This window comes from Mastigoproctus giganteus, chromosome 5, assembly GCF_048544385.1.
Source record: "Mastigoproctus giganteus isolate SK-2022 chromosome 5, ASM4854438v1, whole genome shotgun sequence".
Lineage (NCBI taxonomy): Eukaryota > Metazoa > Arthropoda > Arachnida > Uropygi > Thelyphonidae > Mastigoproctus > Mastigoproctus giganteus.
Window position 1 is genome coordinate 105,148,121 of NC_143579.1, and position 21,157 is coordinate 105,169,277.

At 37.5% G+C, this 21,157-nt stretch overlaps 1 protein-coding gene across 2 annotated transcripts in view; it reads left to right on the top strand.

Moving 5' to 3' along the window:
• The first annotated feature begins 446 nt into the window (after positions 1–446).
• RpL9 (ribosomal protein L9) overlaps positions 447–21,157 on the top strand; it is a 74,744-nt gene continuing 54,033 nt past the window's right edge. Inside the window, exons 1-2 of one of the 2 annotated variants that reach the window (XM_090373390.1) lie at positions 447–536; positions 9,532–9,585. In XM_090373390.1, the coding sequence (XP_090229516.1) occupies positions 9,540–9,585 (46 nt within the window). In that variant the 5' untranslated portion in view covers positions 447–536; positions 9,532–9,539. Of the gene's footprint in view, positions 537–606; positions 685–9,531; positions 9,586–21,157 lie in introns of those variants that run through there. The other variant, XM_090373391.1, reaches the window with a different exon arrangement.

Sequence of the window (21,157 nt, forward strand, 5' to 3'; positions counted from 1 at the left end):
TAGCGGGAATCGTGTCCTACATTTCTATAAATAAAGAATTTTATTATTATTATTATTATTTAAGCCTAAACCTTGAAAAGTATTTCTTTGTGGGGACAAAAGCCTAGCATCTTCCAAGATTACTTCCTTTAACGATTCCCATTTAGAATTTGCTGTTCTAAATGTGCAGCATCGAAGAAAGTAATCTTAGAAGTTGCTAGACTTTTTTTCGATTATGCATTCATGCCTATTTCTTTCTAAGTGACTTTCAGGCTGTTTCTAAGTCAGTTTCAGGCTGATTAATGTCTTCTGATTCTTCACGATAAAGTAATATATGTATTAATGATTTCAATTAATAACTAGTAAATAATATAACTGATTTATTCTTTGACGATTTTGTGTGTAAATATTTAATACTATTTAATAATACTACTATTTAATACTTTGGAAATTGTTGTGGCGCTGCACTCGCAATAATTATATTTCTTTTAAAAATTGTCTGATGGTCAGTGTCTGTTGGCTTACATTTTGGTGTGTAGTTTGAATCGTTTTCCATCGTAAGTAATTTTTTTCTGAAATACCATAATGTGATTCCGCGAAAAAGGAAAATTCATGTTGACGTTTTACTTTTTTGATTATTTGGCTTTTATTAAGTGTTTACTCAAACCTTAACGTGTTTGCAGGTTATCACTTGTAACGAACATGGTAAGACTATAAGTTTTTTTTTTTTTGTCTTTTTACGATTGACGTTTTATCCAATTTCACCAATTGTTTCTTTACTGAAATTATACAGGAATCTACTGTTTTATTAGTAATTTTTATATATGTATATTTTTTCTACCTCACGGTGAAAGAATGAAAATGTGCTTTTTTTTTTTTTTTTGCCCTCACCGTGAAAAGAAAAAAACCCAAAAAAATGAAATAATTGCGAGCTACCGGCCGGTAGCTCGCAATTATATTTCATGTTTTTTTTTTTTTTTTTGCTGGTGTCGGTGCTGCTCGCACTCCGATTTTTTATTTGTTTTTTTCTAGTGTTTATTGCATAATATAGAAGCACAACCTTATGTGCATCACATAGCGAAACACGAAGGGTACCACAAACTAGAGTGTAGCCGTTTTTTCATTTGTTTTTCAGTAGCTTTTATTTTATTATTTGAAATAATGCATGCATTATACCGCTTAAACACAAGTTCGGTTGTATGTAGAAATACAAAGTAAGAATTAACATGAATGTACAATACTCAATAATATGTACACGAGTAGTAGTAGTGGCATGTGATGCAAGAAAGCAAGTGTATGAGCTTATGCAGCATCAGCCAAAAAAAAAAAAAAAAAAATCGCACCATTCCTTCCAAATGCCTGTCCACTTCCTCCTTAAATTTATTCAACCTATCAACTTCCACGACAGATGGAAGTTTGTTCCAGCAATTAACCACCTGCTGGCTAAAGGCAAATTTCCACACATCTATTCCATCTGTCCTTTCTTAATTTGAATTTATACCCCCTTAGGTTCGTAATCTGTACAAGTGGAAGGATCCCATCAGAATTCAGCGTGCTTAACCCATTCAAGGCCTTATACACCTCAATCAGATCACCGTGCAGGTGCCTAGTCCAGCCACTGCAATTTGCAGAACTTAAGCCTCTCTTGGTAAGAGGATCCCTTCATTCCCCTCACTAATCTTGTTGCCCTTCTCTGTACATGCTGAAGTAAATCTACATCCTTCCTAAAATGAGGCCTCCAGACCTGTATGCAAATTACAGACCAGTTAGTTTGACTGCTGTTATGTAAAATAGTGGATTTGCTGGTTAAAGATGCATTCCAGGATAATGTAGACAAGACTACAACAATAGTTCAGACACAGCATGGGTTTGTTAAGAAAAAGTCTTGTCTGACAAATTTGATTGAATATTTTGATGTGGTTACAAAGGAACTTGATGCAAAAAATAATTTTGATATCATATACTTGGATTTGAGGAAAGCTTTTGATACTGTTATGTATGGAAGGTTACTGTACAAATTGGAGCTGTATGGTATTAAGGGTAAGTTGCTACAATGGATAAAAGGGTGATTGAGTGGGAGAAGACAGAGTGGTAATCAGTGGATACTGCTCTTCGTGGACTAATGTTATTAGTGGAGTCCCACAGGGTTTGGTGTTGTTTTGTATATTTATCAATGATACTGATGGTCTATCAGGCTTAATTTCAAAGTTTGCAGGGTTGTTAATGATGGTAAAGGCAGCAGTTTGCTACTGCAACAGGATTTAGGAAAAAACTAGGGCAGATGGGCTGAGAAGTGGTAACTGAAGTTTTTAAAATGACAAATGCAAAGTACTGCATATGGGTAGAAGTAATCCCAGAGAAACATACCAACTGTGTGGTACTACACTTAGGGTGGTAGAAAATGAAAAAGATCTGGGAGTAATTGTGCAGTCAGATGAAGTTTTCTGAGTAATGGAGATAGACTGCTAGAGCAGGTCATGGGGTATTGTCAATGATATACAGGAATTTTGCTAGTAGGGAAAAGGAGGAGATTATCCCTTTGTTTAAGCAAATGATGAGGCCATGCTTTGAGTACTATGTACCTGTCTGGAGGTCTCATTTTAGGAAGGATGTAGGGTTGCTTGAGCATGTATAGGGAAAGGTAACAAGATTGGTGAGGGTAGTGAAGGGGTCCCTTATCAAGAGAACTTGGTAAAGATTTAATACTCGGTGCACCCTTCAAAATGGCGGCGAGGAGAAGAGGATGGAAAGCAGTGATTGACGGATTGTGACTCCGCCCACTCACTGCGTTCCCGCTATTCTCCTCGGCAAACGGTACTAGGTGACACGCGGGTGGCACAGCAACAAATACGGCGGCTGAAAACAGGATAAATCCAATAATTTCAAAAGTTCAAGTTACAAAAATACGGTTTTCGTGGATCACAAAATATCACGTGACATTTGAATAAGTCGGATACAACCGAAAAGAAAAAAAAAAGGGGGGGAAAGGTAATTTTCTCGAAAGAAAAGGAACGGCAGATGAACAATTATTAAAAATAAAACAAACAAAAATGCACGTTTTTCTAAGCTATATTTTACAAGCATTAACAATGAGATTCGCTGAAAAGGAAAAAAAAAAAAAATAAAACAGTAATTTTAATGGGGAGATTATTATTTTTAGGGCAATTATTTTTAGCGCAAATAGGGGGATCATTATTATTTTTTTTTTCTGGGGGCTCTGCCCCCAGACCCCCGTTTCTGTGGGGGCTTCTGCCCCCACACCCCCGATATACGTATTATTCAGCCTTTTCCAACACCAAACAACTTTTCTTTTCTTTTTTTTTGTTTGTTTAAAAAAAATTCGCACCACGTGCAACCCTTGATTCTTCTCGCCCGTACATTACTAGACGGGAATCCCAATCCCCTGCCTTTCTGCCCGGACATGAAAAAAAAACAAGTAATTAGTATTATTTGTAACAAAAATTAACACCACGTGTAACACTGAAAATTGCTGATGCCCGTCAACAGAAATGCTAAAAGCAAAAAATTAATCACAAGCAATCTAATAATCACTGATCTAAAATCTAAAAAAAAATTAACACCACGTGCAACACTGAAAAAAAAATTAACACCATGGGCAACACTGAAAATTGCTGATGCCCAACAGAAATGCTAAAACGACAGAAAACCACTCACCTCATCAATTGAATTATATTTTCAAAACAACCCAACATTTTGGAACTAATATTTCGCAGGAAAAAAAAAAAAAAAAAATCACCCAATACAACAGACACCCGTCTCAACCATGGGAAACCAAAGAGTAAGTCACCAACAATCGAATACGCAAATAGAGGGTTTTTTTTTTTTTTTTTTTTTTTTTTCTGGGGGGCTCTGCCCCCCAGACCCCCCGTTTCTGGGTACTATTTACTGAATAATACGATATACGCTATTATTCAGCCTTTCCCAAAACCAAACAACTTTCTTTTTTTGCTTTATAATTACGCATCGATAAAATCAGATAATATGCTAATCAAGTATTAACACCACGTGACATTTTTTACAGCGAAATTCATAACACGGGTGACACGCACGGCGTGGCATGCGTGCCTGATGTTTCCATATGTTCAGGAGAACACGTGACACTGGGCGGAGTCAGCACCCGTCAATCACTGCCGTGTCAGCGAGTGTAAAGAGGGTGCACCGAGTACTAAATCTTAGCCGAGAACTTAAAGGTTGTGTTCTGCACAACTCTACGTAAGTCAGAATTTCCCTAAATGCTTATGCAACACTTGCGAATTTGATTGAAGCAAAAAAGAAATGTTTGACAAACTTGTAAATAAAATTATTTATTCAATTTCATCTGATGCGCAGGAAAAATTACCAAAGTCTACAAAATTTCTAAATTATAAAATTACAAAAAGAGAGGGGAGGCAGTCATAACGTCAGCAAGTTTTATCTTTCAAGCATCATTGCCAGTTGAATCAACTCTTCAGCTGATAAGCACGCAGCTAGATAATTTGAGGTCTGAGATTTAGGAGGGGATTTTCCAACACATCACAATTTCTCTGTAGCTGCAGAATCGGCACTGGCGACTTCACTGCATACTTTAATGTTTTGTAAACCAGCACGATGCTTGAACCTATTAAATCATCTGTTTGCCATGAACTTAGCTTGGGTTTCACCGTACTTGTACTTAGTATCTTTATAAATACTTCGTGTTAAATCAAATCAGTATATCGGTCTAGACTTCTACTGCCCCTACTGATAACACGCACCATCTGTTTACCGAGGATGCAGTGATAAATTGCGGTAACAGCAAATGAGTTTTTCTGGTAAGTTTGCTGTGGTTCTTGTATTGGCTTTCTTTACCTTCTCCAAACATATTTCTTGTTGTTAGGCTTATTAGCATATATGTATTATGTGCCTATTGTCTTCACCATGTCCATCTTTCCACATGTAACAACTCCACTTCCAATGGATGGATTTTCATGAAATTTTATATTTAGACCTTTTTAAAAAGATTTGTTGGGCTATTCCAAATTTTATGAAAATCAGACTGATAAAAATTAGGCAACTGGTATTTTTTATTTATTTATTTATTTTTTTTTTTGGCCTCACATAAAAACTTGATTTTCAGTAGACAGATTTCATATTTACACCTTTTAGAAATATTTATGGTTGTCCCAAATTTCATTAATTTAAATTGGACCACTTTTTTTTTTTTTTCCCCCGTACATACTGCATAGGCTAGTCTTGTAACAATGTGCAGACACAAATTTCTCTGTTTGCATATAAGTTGTTGCTTTTGCCAATTTTTTTTTATATATATATATATATATATATATATATATATATATATATATATATATTAGTGATATAAAAAAAGGAAAGAAAGTTAAAACGACAGTAACTGTAACTAATATTTATGGGTAACCACACAGAATGAAGGCAAAAAACAAGAGGTTCTCTGTTTCTGTGATGATCAATATATGCTAAGTAACTATTTAGGATAAACTAAGTAGGATAAACTATTTCTTATCTATACCACTATTTTTCACCTTTGTGGAGTTCAGGTTCTATTATTCCTACTCCTTTAGTTTTTCTTCTTACTATCTGCATGTTTCTCTTTGCATTAACTTAAATTCAATTATTTATTTATTTATTTTTACTGTATCCATCACATAGGAGGCACCACATTATTTTGAAGACTATTACATCATGTCCTAGATACGGTCAATATGTAGTATGTACAGTATTATATATTTAATCTTATTTTAATCATTAAATTACATTCTCTGTCGGGTCAACTATGATTAATATATTCTTACATTTATATCTTACTTATATTTCTTACATTTGATTCTAATAATTCTAAAATTTCTTAACTTTTTATCTACATTCGATTTATATTTGGCCTGTACTGGTTTATATTTGGTTTAGATTTAAATTACTTAGTATAAATTGATCATCACAGAAACAGAACCTCTTGCCGTTTTTTTGCCTTCATTCTGGGCGGTTGGCCCCAGTTGAAGTCATCTAGACTGTCGGTAAAAAGCATTTTTTTTTTTGCATTTTCTTAGGGCCCTGATGGTATTATTATTGGATTGATTTACTTTTTCTAATAATTTTCTATTATCTTTAATATTCTATATATATAATGTTGCAGAGCATGTTCTTTAACACTTTGTAAGATTGACAGGTTTGTAAGATTCTTAGAGTAGAATGTCCAATAAACATTTTGAAATATATTTAAAATAATTGGCCCTGGGAATGATGAAATTATTTTTTTATTCTGAAGGAATATTTGATACTTGTGCTAGATAGTATCTGACTCTGGGCCAAATGAAATTAATTAACAGTAATTTTTGAATGCCACTTTATTTTACTTGCTTTTTACATAAGCAAATAATTTATATTTGCTTATGTAAGAAGCTATGTTTCACCAAAGCACTAATCATCTACTCATGTTAATAGTGTAAATTTCCTAATTTACAGGTAGTGATCTTTCTGTGAGCACCACCTCATTATCAGAAATTATATTTAGACCTTACTTGGCCAAAAGTATTTAAAGTATCCATTAATACATAGTAGGATACACCTTGGCCTGTAATAACCTTAATTTTCCTTTCTGCCAATTTTTGTTAAGCTCAGCTCTCAACCCTAATAAACAACCACAATTAAACTACAGTAGTTGAAGGCTGATCTCTGAGCTTACAGCTCAACTTTTCTTTATCACTACAAACTAGTCCTCTATGACCCTTGCTGTATGACATGGAGCATTATCATGCCTATTTCTGCAGAACTGCCAAAGCATAGTTGTAGGATTCTGACATGAACCCCTGCTTCATTCATTATTAGAAATTTGATCTTTAGACATATGACCAGTAACACATAGGACCACTTAAACAATTATGCATTACTTCACAGTAGTGCATAATTGTCTAAAATAGCCAAATAGCATATAGATTTTGTGGTTACAGGCACTACCACTGAGAGGCTGTCTGAACCAACTGAAACAGTTCTGTACCTTCAGCACAGCTTCATGATCAGGATGATGCACTCTGAGCAATCCCCATACCCTGACACATCCACTGGAACAAAACATTGTAATGAGATTCTTCACTCCATAGAACCTTCTACAATTCTAGAGTGCATGAATATTGGGATTGATGCCACTCAAAATGCCATTTTGCATTGGTGACTGATATTGGGTTTATGTTCAGCTGCTCCATCATTGAACACAAGGTTATGCAGCTCCCTATGGATGGTTGATGTACTGAAAGATGTTCTGGTGGCCTCAGCCCCACTGAACAATCTCTCGATTGAATTGTAGTGCTGCCTGTGGTTGGTTACCTCAGGTTACTGATGGGTCATCCAGCTACCATCCCACATTGAAAATAAATGTTATTTAAGTTGTCATGTTATTGCATACAAATTAAAAATGAAATTATCAGTAAAAAATACTTACAAAATTTCAGAAATAAATAAATGAGCAGAAGCCTGCACTCACCCAGGGAAGGGTGAGAAAACGTAGATGCCCAATAAAGAAGAAAAACGTAAAAGTTGAGGGGGAACCAAAGTGCTTCTTCAAAGAGGCATTGGCTCTCATATTCCTGAAACACGCACATTTTTGCCTCGATTGAAAAGTTCTGTTTGTTTAAAATATAGGATGTTTCGATGTACAGTAAGCAGTTATAGTGGTCACTGGTTATTAGAATCAGTCGCTTTATAGAATCAAATTTCAAAAGAACTGATTCAAATCAATAAAATGCACTACACTTTCATCATTTATAAGAATCGGTTGTGAACGCCTTATGATATTTTTCTAAAGCACATTTCTGGAGGTCTCTTTTATTAGAGGTCACAACCATAAAACTAAAAACAATACACCGTTTCTGGTTTATTGGGCTTTTCTGTTAGTGCAATAAACGGGTAATAAACTCATTGAATCTTATTGCATTTGCAATAATACCAATAGCTGGAATTCAGTATTTTCATGTTACTATGGTGAAATGTTTCACCGTCACTAAAATTTGCTCTTCAATTCTATATCTAAACTTTGTCTCACTTCCATGTGTCATGTTAGTTCTAATTTGTGTGTGCTTTGTTATTGATGGATGCTTACTGTGTTTTAAATTGTACTACCAAAAAAAGTCAGTGAACGAAGAGTGAATTGAGCGTAAAAGATAAGTTACAAATTATAGAAAGGGACAATAAAAGCATCATCTCAAAGGGAAGTGGCAGTAAAATTAGGAGTGCTTCAGCCATCTTTATTAAAATCACGTCACACACTAAGCACTAATGTGATTAGTGATACCAGAAAAAGGAAGTGTGAAGGGAAATGCCAAATAGTAGATGATGAAGATTTTTCATTTGGTTCCAGATATTTGCCTAGATAATTTAAAAGTTTAAAATGGCTGCCTGTTGATTATGCCAACGTTTGGATGACAGCTTTTTTATTTGAAGTTTATCTTCGTAAATGGGATTTGCACTAGGATAAGAAAAACAAAAAAATTGCATTTGGTTTTGGAGAACTGCCCAGCTCATCCAAAGTTGGCTTTCAAAAACATTTCTTCAATTAGTTTTTTCTACCTTCAAATACCACATACATCACTGGTTCAACCTCTCATCCAGGAATAATAAAAACCTTTTAAGACATTTTATTGATCGGATATGAGGAGAAGAATCATTATCTATAGATGGGTTGGGAACATAATCTTATATTGCTAAGCAGATAACTGTTCTGAATGCACTTCATATGAATATGAGTGCCTGGAATGAAGTTTCCGAAACCTGCATTAGCAACAGTTTCAAAAAATGGGGATTAATTACTCGTGATGGAACTAAGTCATGATACTAATAATGTTGAAAAGCATTTTGACATGGGTGAACAGGAGTTGAATGATTGAGTGGACATAGATGGTGATCTACAAGTAACTACAGCTTTAACAGATGAAGAAATTGCCCAGTCTGTTACTGATAATTTCGCTGAGGAGGAAAATGAAGATGAACTCTAACGAATTCCAGTTACAAAAAATTCTTATCACGGAAGAGTTAAAAACAGCTCTAACTCTTACCAAGACAAGTGCTGCTGGACCAGATCTTATCCATTATGATATGATCAAGCATCTGTCTGCAAAATCCATAGATCAACTGCTCTTTCTATATAACAGAATACTTCAAGAAGAGCAATTTAAAATGTGTCTTGGGCATGACACATTGTTCGAAGACATGATAGATGGACTAAGAGAACAACAGAATGGTACCAAAGAGGAACTAGAAGAAAACCTGGAAGATGATGGAGATGGACAGATGAAATTCATGAGTTTGTGGGTAGTAAATGGATGGCCATTGCACAAAACAAAGGAACTGGAAAATTGCTGAAGAGGCCTTCACCCTGCGGTGGATTGAAAATGACGAAAGCATATGTGTATTGTTTGTATTATATTAGATGTGATTGGAATTACAGCATGTCATGGATTTATTTTAAGCAGTGTATTTTTTGGATTGTCAAATTTTATTAGAAAATTTAATGAAAACCTAATTTTTAACAACTTTACAATTATGTTTCAGTGTCAATAATGAAAACTATTTTAGCAAGTCAGATAGTGAAGATACCAAAGGGAGGTAGGTTGCTTTGTTTCATCCCATTTTATATTTCATTAATAGATACAAAATGTCTGATATACAGCAGCTTCTGTCACTTTTTGTTTTTTTATTACATTAGTGATTTAATGAAAGTTGAAATATTACACTTTTTTGTGTAATTAATTTTAGCTTACTGGAACATGCAAATGTACATATCACTTAAGGCACATTACCAAATATAAAATCAGTAGACACTATTTTCAGTGTTTCAAGACAACTGTAATTGTAAAAAAAAAAAATATATCAAGATAAATTATACAAGGTCAGGGATATAAGTATGGTCCTTGAGGCTGTCGCTGACATTCTTTCTCAGGTATGCCAGCTGTGCTTGCTATCTGGGAGTCTAAAATGCTGATGGAACTGATATTCGGGTGGCACTTGTCAAGTGAACCTAATTTTAACCAAAGTCCGGTTGGTCTGACAGCCAGATCCTCTGCTTGTACCACGATGATGGGACTGTTAGTAACCTGGCTATAACCCCCATATGCAAGTACTGAAATACGGAACATAACACTGTAGGTGACCACCCAGGTAAGAACCATTGTAAGGAGGGGTCATGGTGTGGCACCGACCCACACTGACAAATGCCACCCCCTCTGTGTTACGAGGCAGTACTAGATGGTAGATGACTCCCATCAACTGGTGCAATATCACTACTTTTATTACTGGAGGCTTGAAGTGGTGGAATCCATGTTTAGTCTCCTGAGCAAAGCAAACTCTCTTCAGTCTTGCAATATGATTGATATCTTTGACAAGCTCCAATCTTCCTTAATTTTGAGAGTACAGCTCTAAAATGGTGACTGCAAGCCAGCCACTAGGTAATCCACTGGACCGAACCTATTGATAACTGTTTAGGAGGCTTCTGCATGAGCTAGTGTATTATCTTGCTGTCTCTACTCTGCAAGATAGACTGGATGGAGTCTGAGTAGTGTGTATGCAGAAGGGGACAGGGGTTATGTTGAGGCCAGGTTATGTTAAGGAGCTGGGTATATTCGCACCATGTGTATGCTATATCCCAAATTACTTCATACAGCATGACTCCCCTCCCCAACCTTTTCTTATTACTAAATACACCACGAATTGTCAAACTAATAGAACAAACTTAGCATTAGTAGAGGCATTTGATGCAAGAAAGCAAGCTTATGCAGCATCAGCCAAAAAAAAAAAAAAACACTTCCATTTCACCCCTCCATTCATTCAAAATACCTGTCCAGCTGAGCCTTAAATTTATTTACACCATCAACTTCCACAACAAGGGATGGAAGTCTGTTCCACCAACTAACTACCCGCGGGCTAAAGGCAAATTTCCGCATATCTATCCTACATCAGTCATTCCTAAATCTCAATTTATGCCCTCTCAGTTGATTATTCTGAGCAAGAGGAAGAATCCCATCACCATTGAGCATGCTCAAACCATACAATGCTTTATACACCTCAATCAGATCATCTCGCAGGTGCCTAGTCTCCAGACACTAATTTGCAAAACTTAAGCCATTCTTCGTAAGAGCAACCCATTCACTAATTTTGTTGACCCTCTCTATACTCGTTCCAACAGCTCCACATCCTTCTTAAAATGAGGCCTCCAGACCTGCATACAGTATTTAAGGTGTGGCCTGACCATTTACTTTATACAAGGGAATAATCACCTCCTTATCCCTGCTAACAAAATTCATGTATATCATTGACAAGACACCATGAGCTACTCTTGCAGCTTGTCTGCACTGCTCAGAGAACTTCATATCTGCCTGCACAGTTACCCCCAGGTCCTTCTCATTCTCTACCACTGTCAGTGTAGTATCACAGAGTTGATACATTGCTCTGGGGTTGCTGTTTCCCATATGTAGTACTTTACATTTGTCAATGTTAAACTTCATTTGCCACCTCAGCCCATCTACTCAACCTTTCCAGATCCTGTTTCGTCAGTAGTGTCCTTAACAACCCTGCCAACCTTTGTATTGTCTGCAAACTTGGACATTAAGCTTGATATACCATCATCAATATCATTTATAAAAACAGAAAACAATGGACCCAGCACTGAGTCCCAAGGGACTCCACTAATAACATTAGTCCACGATGAGCAGTGTCCATTGATTACCACTCCGTCTTTTCCCCCTCAACCATCCCTTTATCCACAGCAGCAATTTGCTTCCAATGCCATACTGCTCCAATTTGTGCAGTAGTCTTCCATGTGCAACAGTATCAAAAGCCTTTCTAAGATCCAAATATATAATATCAAAGTTATTCCCTGCATCCAGTTCTTTTTGTGACTGCATCATAGTATCCAATCAAATTGGTCAGGCAAGATTTTCCCTTAACAAAACCATGCTGTGTCCGGAGCTATAACTGAAGTCTTGTCTGGATGATCCTGCTGTGCTTCTTTAACCAGTGCCTCCATTAATTTTCCTGGAACAGAAGTTAAACTCACAGGTCTATAATTACTTGTGTCAGCCTTTAATCCTCCTTTGTGAATTGGGGTCACATTTGCACATCTCCAGTTTATGGGTACCTCCCCTGAGTCCAAGGAAGCTCTCAAAATTATGGCTAAGGGTTTGCTTACTTCCTTTGCTGCCGCCTTTAATATAACAGGATAGATCCCATCCACCACAGGTGCCTTTCTTGTGTTTATCTTCAACAATTTCTCCTCCACTTTACTCTCAGTTATTACAAAATCATCTAGCTCACTGCCATAGTGTACTTCACCTCTGGCATTCCCCTTCCTGAATAACTCCTCATGTGTGGCTGTAGATGCAAAATATTCATTTAGTTTGTTAGCCACCTGTGCAGGATCCTCAACTGTTGAACAATCAATATCCAGTGGACCAATCTGATTCATCCCTTTCCTTCTAGAGTTTACATAGGTAAAGAACTCTTCTGTTTTTCTTTGCATCCTTTGCCAAGCATTTCTCTGCCTTTTGCCTGCCTAATCTCCTTTGACTTTGTTACGGACCAGCTTATATCTATCATAGGCTTCATTGTCACCCATTAATTTATATGTAACCCATGCACTTTTCTTCTCTGCCATATGTCTCATTAGTTCATCTGACATCCATTTAGGCCTAAACCTTGAACAATATTTCTTAGTTGGTATGTAAAGCCTAGTAGCTTCCAAGATGAGTTCTTTGAATGCTTCCCATTTTGAATTTGCCATTGGTAGGTAACATCATCAGTTGGTCCCACTGTATAGAATTTTTTAATACTGTCTCAGACTATCGTAGTTGCCTTTTACGAAAGCAAAAACCCTTCCCTTTACCCCTGATGGTAGTTACCTCTGAGTAAATCCCACTTCAGCACACTGTGATCACTGCCACCTAGTGGCTCCTTTATCTGCAGATTCTTAATGCATGAAGAATCACTACTGATAATCAGATCAAGAGTATTACTCCCTCTAGTTGCCTCCCAAACATGCTGATGTAGAAAACAATCATCCAATAAATCCACAAAAGCCTTGCTAGTGTATGAGTGACCAACCCACAAATTCCATTCAATATCTGGGAAATTAAAATCCCCCATTATAAGACTGTCTCCACTATTTCCCTGTACAGTTCCTTATTATACTCATCAGAGTCATTAGGCCTACAGCACACTCCTACTCTCAATTTTGATCTCTCAATGTTTATGTCACACCAAACTGACTCGACACTGCATTGTCCAGCGATGTCAACTGGTTTCACTTCCTTGGATTTTTGTGTTTCTTAACTAATACTATAACCCCTCCTCCCTTCCTATCCTTTCTGTACACATTGTACTCCCCAAATTCCAGTTCTGCATTCTTTATATCTGTGTGACACCACATCTCTGATATCCCAACAATATCTGCCTTTGATGTTTTGAGCAGTACCACAAATTCATCAAATTTATTTACCAAACTCCTAGCATTGAGGTACACGCAAGTATACATGCACCTGTTCCTATTCTTAGCTACCCTAACACAACCCATGTGTTTACTTGTACCGCAATGACTCCCGGCAGTCTCTGAAATATCTTGCATCTTGTTTTCCAGGCTGCTGCTCATTCCAACAGAAGCAGTGCAAGATTCACTTTCACCTCTGCCAGTGGCTATTGTTAATCTATTAGTCCGTGTATTCCCCCCCCCCCAGCTAGCAGTTTTCTAAACCACCTAACACTGCCTTGATAGCATCGGCAAATATTCTTGCACCCTTTCTATTTAAGTGTATCCCATCCCTGTAGAAGCAGTCTCTCTTGTTAACAAGTACAGACTAGGCTGAAAAAAATCCTTGCACAATTGAAAGATTGATCCTTGCACAATCTTTTCAGGGCCGAATTGATTGACAAGGCTCTCATCATATACTCCCTCCTATTGACTACCTAAGAACTGTTACCACTACTCTACCTAACGCTAAAATCATCCTGGGGGCAGATGTTAACTGCCGTTCTCCTGCTTGGCACAGCCTCACAGCTGACCGACCTGGTTGCCATAATGGGTGGCTTTTGGAAGACTTTCTAGCCACCTCACCATTTAATATAATAAACAGGCCCAATAACCTCCCAACATTCTCCAGTACTATGTGGGAGTCTACAATAGACATAACAATTGCTACAAGATCAATCTCAAGTAAGGTGTCGGGGTGGCAGGTAAATGAAGCCTGGACCACCTCCGACCATAGAGCAATTACATACAGCCTCACAAGAAATATAGAATCAACTCCTACTCCGCACTACGATATCAACCGCTATGCCATTAGCAAAGCCAATTGGGAGCTGTTCACCACTTCTCTCCAGTCAACAATCATGGATCATCCTTCTGATATCCTCTCCTTGAATCCCGAGCAGCATCAAAAGCTTGTAACTAACATCATCACCCTCTCCTGCAATCAATCTATGCCCAAGAAAAAACCTCCAAGTGCTGTACCATGGTGGTCTCAGGAACTCGAACGTCTACGCTGGACTGTTCATAACAAGAGGAAAGCTTTTCAGAGAGCTCGCACTTCTTGGCCAGCTACTGATGTGGAAGCCCTTCGTGAAGACTACAAGAGGACCAGGAACCAATACACTTCCATGATCAGGCAGCGAAAAAGAACTACATGGGAGCAGCTGGTTACCACCACTGGTAACTCGGACCCTTGGGGAGTGGTGTACCGAGTTACTACCAACAAATTGCCAAGAGGAGAAGTAGTCCATTCCACAATAACACCACAAGGAATCATGACAACGTCATGGGAGCAATCCATGATGAATATCTTGGATACTCTCTTTATCAGTGACGCCGATCATCTCACAACACAACAGCAGCAAATTTGTCTAGATAATGGCAATTACCACATTGACTCTGTGGAGGAAGAATTTAACACTGAAGAACTGCAGCAAGCCCTTGCCAAAATGAAGGATAAAAAATCCCCAGGACTAGATCGCATTGAACCAGAAATACTAAAAAAGGTCGCCCAGGTAAATCCCCAATTTCTGCTTGACCTGTTCAATAAATGCCTGACACAGGGATCCTTCCCAGAAAGCTGGAAAATAGCTGAATTAAAGTTAATACTGAAAAATCCATCGAAGCCTCCGGAACAGCCTAACTCATACCGACCCATTGCCCTCTTGTCCACATTGAGCAAGCTACTTGAACGCCTTCTCCATACCAGACTCCTAACACACTACACAGAAGCTGGCCTACAGTCCAATTCACAGTATGGATTTCGCCCAGGGCGCTGCACAGAGGATGCTCTCTACCAAATAACCCAAGCTACAGCCAACACTAATTACAAGTACTTTCTCCTCATAACCATTGACTTTGCCGGGCCTTTGACATGCTCTGGTGGCCAAGCATTCTTCGCAGGCTAAGATTGGCGCGCATACCAGCCAACTTATACAGGTGTATAGAAAGTTACCTTAACAACAGGAAGATCACCATCTCCTCGCCATACCAGAAGCTCACCAAATCTATCTACAGAGGCTGCCCACAGGGTTCGGTCCTCGGCCCGTTCCTCTGGAACATCGTCCTTGATGAGTTACTTGGTCTGGATCTGGGCCCTGTTACTATCCAAGCATTCGCAGATGATATTACCATCTCCATCGCAGCGGACACCAGAGCAGCTCTCGAGGCCGCTGGAAATCAGGCACTACAGATCTTACAGGACTGGGCAACTCTACACAAGCTCCGGATTTCTCCACAGAAGACACAATCCATACTTCTCAAAGGCACCCTACAAATATCAAGGCCACCTCAGATCAAGGTACAAGGAAAAACCATCAAGCTGGTAACTTCCCTAAAACACCTGGGTATCATCCTGGATTCAAAGCTCTCCTTCTTCCCGCACCTCTCATACCTTCAAGTAAAAATCAGAAATTATGCAGCCTTAATCGTCCGAATAAGCAGGTGTGACTGGGTCTGAACCGGAGAACACTCAAACTCCTGTATAACGCTATATTCCTCCCTGTTATTACATACGGATCCGGGATTTGGTACCACAGAGCAATAATTGTTCGCAATAAATGCAAACTGGAAACAATTCAGCGAAGTATACTGCTTGCCATTACCAGGGCCTGTTGCACAGTAAGTACTCCGGCTCTACAGGTTCTTGCAGGTGTCCTCCCACTTGACTTGGAGGTTATCCGTCGAGGATTGCACTACTGCCTGTCGCGGGGAATCCCAGCTACCATCTTTGGACATACCATCGACACCCGCACTGACTGCAAGCAAGAAAAGAAAAAACTAGCTGCCATGCTACTACAAATCTGGCAGACAAGATGGGAGGAGACAGGCAAGGGCCTGATAACTAAGAAATTCATCCCGGATGTCAAACTAGTTTATCCAAAGTCGCCGCCTTGGTTCTCTCCTGGACTCTACTGTACATATATTATAACTGGACACGGTTCTATAAATCATAAGTTAACTACCTTGGGAATCATCAATAACCCCTACTGTACATGTGGAGAAATTGAAGATTGGGACCATCTTCTTTATAACTGCCCAATTTATAACAATCTTCGAGGAACACTGTACACCAGGCTACAACACATACCTTTATTATTATTATTTTATTTATTTATTTATTATTATTTTTTAATTATTTTTTTTATTTATTTTTTATTATTATTTTTTAATATTATTATTATCATCGGTTTTTTGTTTTTTTTATTATTATTATTTTTTTTAAATTTAATTTAATTTTATTATTATTTTTATTTTTTTTTATTTTATTATTTTATTTTTTTTTTTATTTAATTTAATTTTTTTTAAATTTTATTTTTTTTATTATTATTATTTTTTAATTGGTCTCCGTTCAGAAAGCTCAGGCGACCCTGACGGAGACCTGCCAGAGAATAATGGGCAGCCTGGCTACCTCCTAGTGGTGTGTGCGGGCAACGTGGGGTTCCACCAGGGGCCCTGCGGCCAAATGCCAGGACACACAACAGAACCCAACACAAAACTACACATTCAACACACTACACTTTTTCTGGCATTTACAGTGTTCTGTATTTCTTCACAGTGTACATATGGCGCAGATGTGGGAAACCACAGGTGGCGCCCGACCCTAACACTATGCACACTCCCTCCTATTGTGTCTGCACAGAATTGCAGACACTTTCAAATTCAGCTCTAATTCACTCCTTTTTTTCAACAGTGACCTGTACTTGTTAAGTAATTATTCCACCGGTCTCCTACTCTTAATATCATTAGTGCCAATGTGTACAACAATCACCCTTTGTGCCCTTAAAAGATGATATCTGCTTTACAACGTCATCAACCTTTGCCCCTGGCAGGCATACCTTGGTTCTGTTCCCCGTTTCCCTGACAATAGTCATCAACAACTACTAGTTCCTGTGGGACCAGCACATTCTGCCTTGGGGGGGTTGCTGCTGTGTTTCTCATGTACTATTGTAGTACAGGTGACCTCCCGCTTAATGTCTAATTTAATTGATGAATTTAATCTTGAAAAATGTGTCGATTTTTGGTTGTACTTTGGCCCTCTTCCTGGTAAACTAAAAGGGGTTTTAATTTTAAATCCCCTGCAGCATTACTACCCAACAATAAAGTCAACCAATCCTTTGCCGCTTTGAAACCTGACATGTTTTTTATTCTTCGGATATGGAACTTTTTAGGCATTCAATTCCAAATAAGTCTTGCTTCATCTATGTTAAAAACATATTGAGAAGTATAACACATAATACACTTCTTCAATAATTTTAACAAGTTCTTTTTTGAAAGTTTTGACTCCTTGATCTGCAGTTGCGGCTTCTCCCTGGATTTTAAATCTATTCAACCAGCCATTACTAGTTTTAAATGATTCCACTTTTTTTTTTTTTTTTTTTTTTTTAATAATATTTAACTTAACTAATTCTGTGTTGGATATTATCTTCAATAAGATTAGTCTCTCCGTTTCGATTGTAATAGCCAGCCTAACCCTAGTTGCTTGTAGTGGAACAGCTGTCTTTTGCACTGCTAAAATTAATTTTTTTTATAATTGTTCTTACAGTTAAACTTGCCAGTCCTAAATTATGGCACACATCCGCTTGTCGTTGACCGGAATCTATTTGCTTCAAAATGTCTAATTTAATTTTCAAATTCGGTAATTTTCTTACATTTATAGTCTTCGTACTGCGTCCAGGCATTGCTTTTTCATTCTTGTCCGCCATTATTAACTCTACAAAAATGTAACTGCGTTGGTTGCATTAATTATGATACGAATGTTCAAGTAAACTGTCCGTTACGTACTGAGTGATAATTGCATGCAATGCAAATATTACAAGCAATATACTTGATAGTTTTTTAAGATGTTGATCTTAGAACTAAGTAACAAAGTCGCTGTACTGCAATTAAATTAACGTGTGAGAAAATTTCACTGAGCGTGGAAAAATTTCTCAAGTCTGCGTGGAAAATGTTTTAATGCTGTTTTGCTATTCATTTTCAAGCTATTGACTCCATCAAATGAAATGATTTCGTTAAGTATGCCAAAATTTTTACAGATTGCATTGTGACAGCGTTAAAGCAAACCACGTTATAACAAGGGCCAGCTGTATTTAGTTGTATTCTTATTGTTAATAATGTGCATAGGCTAAGGACAGTGTCTAAATTAACTGCCAACTTCTAAACTGTCTAGAAACCTTCCGTCTGATCAGCGATTGCCAGTGTGTTGATCCACTGGTGATATTCTGGCTTATGTTACCCATTTATGGACAAATTCATGGAAAAGTTCAGTGAAACACAAGCAGTTGCTCTTGACACCTCAAAGGCTTTCGATTATGTTTGACATAAAAGTCTTCTAAACAGCTGCTATCTTATGGTTTTCTGTTTTTTTGTAATTGGTTTTCCAGTTTTCTCTCTGACTGCTCACTTGAGGGTGATGATAGAGGGCTCTGTCTTCTAACTTCTCCACTAATGCTAGTGTCCCCCAAGGTTCAGTTCTTTCCCTCACTCTTTTCTTGTATATTTATAACATTCCATTAACTGGAAATCCTATCCATAGTTTTGCTGATGATAGCACATTGCATTCCAGTTTGAGAAACCTTGCCCTGCTCAATCAGCTTCAACTTCTTGAATATCCACTACCAATTCCTTAAATGCCAATCTCCAGTGGCCAACTTAGTTGATTTCAATCCTTCTAAAATTCAGTCCTATCTCACAAAAAGCATTCTTCTGCTCCTATGCTTATCTTTGGCGACACTCCGATTTCTAGGCAAGATGATCTCTTTTAGGGATTACCCTGACTTCTAATCTCTCTTGGCACAAGCATATTACAAATATTGCTTCCGCTGCATCTACAAAAACTTGGTTTTCTCTTTTGCTCTCGGCGTTACTTTTCTTCCAAACAGCTGTTCACTCTGTACAAATCACAAATCTGTCCTACCATGGAATATTGTTCCCACATCTGGGGTGGTCCCCCCCCCCCAAAACCTCCCTCAGGCTTCTAGATTCCATTCAGAAGAGGGCAGTTAGGTTAATTAATGACTCATCTCTAAGTCTCAACTTGCTGTCTCATAGATGTACTGTTTCTGCTGCATGCCTTTTCTACAGATACTTCCATGGGCACTGTTCTTCTGAATTGGTTTCTATAATTCCCGCTCTCTTTCAAAACAGTCCGAACACATGCAGCCACCAGCCAACATCCATTTACTGTCTAACTTCAAACTCGCCAACGAACTTTTCTTCTTCCATGTTTATTCATTCAACTGCCGTTTTCTGGAATAACCTTCCTTTATATGTATTTGCCGAAAATTACAGTCTACAGAAATTCAAGTCAAGGTGTCTTTCCTTTTTTTTTTGAAAATGAAATATAAAGCAAAGTGCAAAATAATGGAGTATTTAATACATCAAAATACTAAAACTAAACATGCATTTAAAACATTGCATTGCTAAATTAATGCTATTATTCCGACCAGACTGGTATAACTTTTCTACAGCATACAGCCGAGGTGATCAGATTTAATAGCCTATATACAGTCTTTTACAACTTTTCAACCCATGGGGAATCAATGGATATTAACTTTGGAAAAAATCTACTTTAGGTGCTATAGCATTTGATGTGCATTTTATTTGAATAACTTATTAAATTACTGCTTTCAAATTTCTTGCAGATAATATTATTCTGCTAATTTTGGTGCCAAATTTGTATAACATCTTGATGTTCAGTATTGTCAAGCATCAAGTCCTGTTTGTTTCAAATTCAGTCAGTTGTCCAGGTGGTAGCATCTACACAAAATACCAGCAGAACCTTTTTTTTTAACTTCATCCATATCGTAATTTGTATATCCTTCTGGAATACTATTTATAATTAGTTTTAATTTGTTCAAGCTAGTAATTAAGTATATTTTGTTGCTACTTATTTTAATTCTTTTATGTTTGCATTCTTATTATTAGCATGTACTTTTTTTAGAAGTTTTAGAGTTCCAATTTGTGAGGCTATAATGTTAAAGATGTTCATCTCATTTGTTATAAATTTTTATGCATTATTGTTTGTTAGTTATGTCTATTTCCAAATCAAGGTATGTTGCTTGCGTACTGCTGTTTGTAAAATCAATTTTACATCACTCGGTTAGATTACATTATAAATTTTCTCATTCATCATAATTGGATATAAGAATGTTGCCTATGAAACGAAATACTTTTAATGCTAAGGTCTAGATTTCTTTCATAAAAATGTAGGTATAAATTTTTCAGATTACATTAACTAGTAGCACCTATTTCTATGCCTCTGGATTGTATATGGATTTTATTTTCAAATTTAATGCACTCTCCTCGACTTACAACGTATGACTTATGACATTCATTCCCAGAAAAAAATTTAAAATATTTTACACAGCTGTGATGTCTCCATATGGCTTGTTTGTTTGTTATTTGGTTTTTAGGAGCATTAGCAACTAAGGCCATATTGCTCCGGGGATATGCGGAAAGGTCAGGGAATGACCTTTCCATATTTGGTGGGCACCACCAGATGCGGAAGATGCTTGATTAGACCGGGGTTCGAGCCCGTGCCAGGCTGGAACCCCGGTCTAACCAAGAAGCGTGTGCTATGCACTGCTTCTCCTGGCTACGGAGGCACCCCATATGGCTTTCTCAGTTACCTATGCAGTGGTATTAAAGGGAATGTCTGCACAG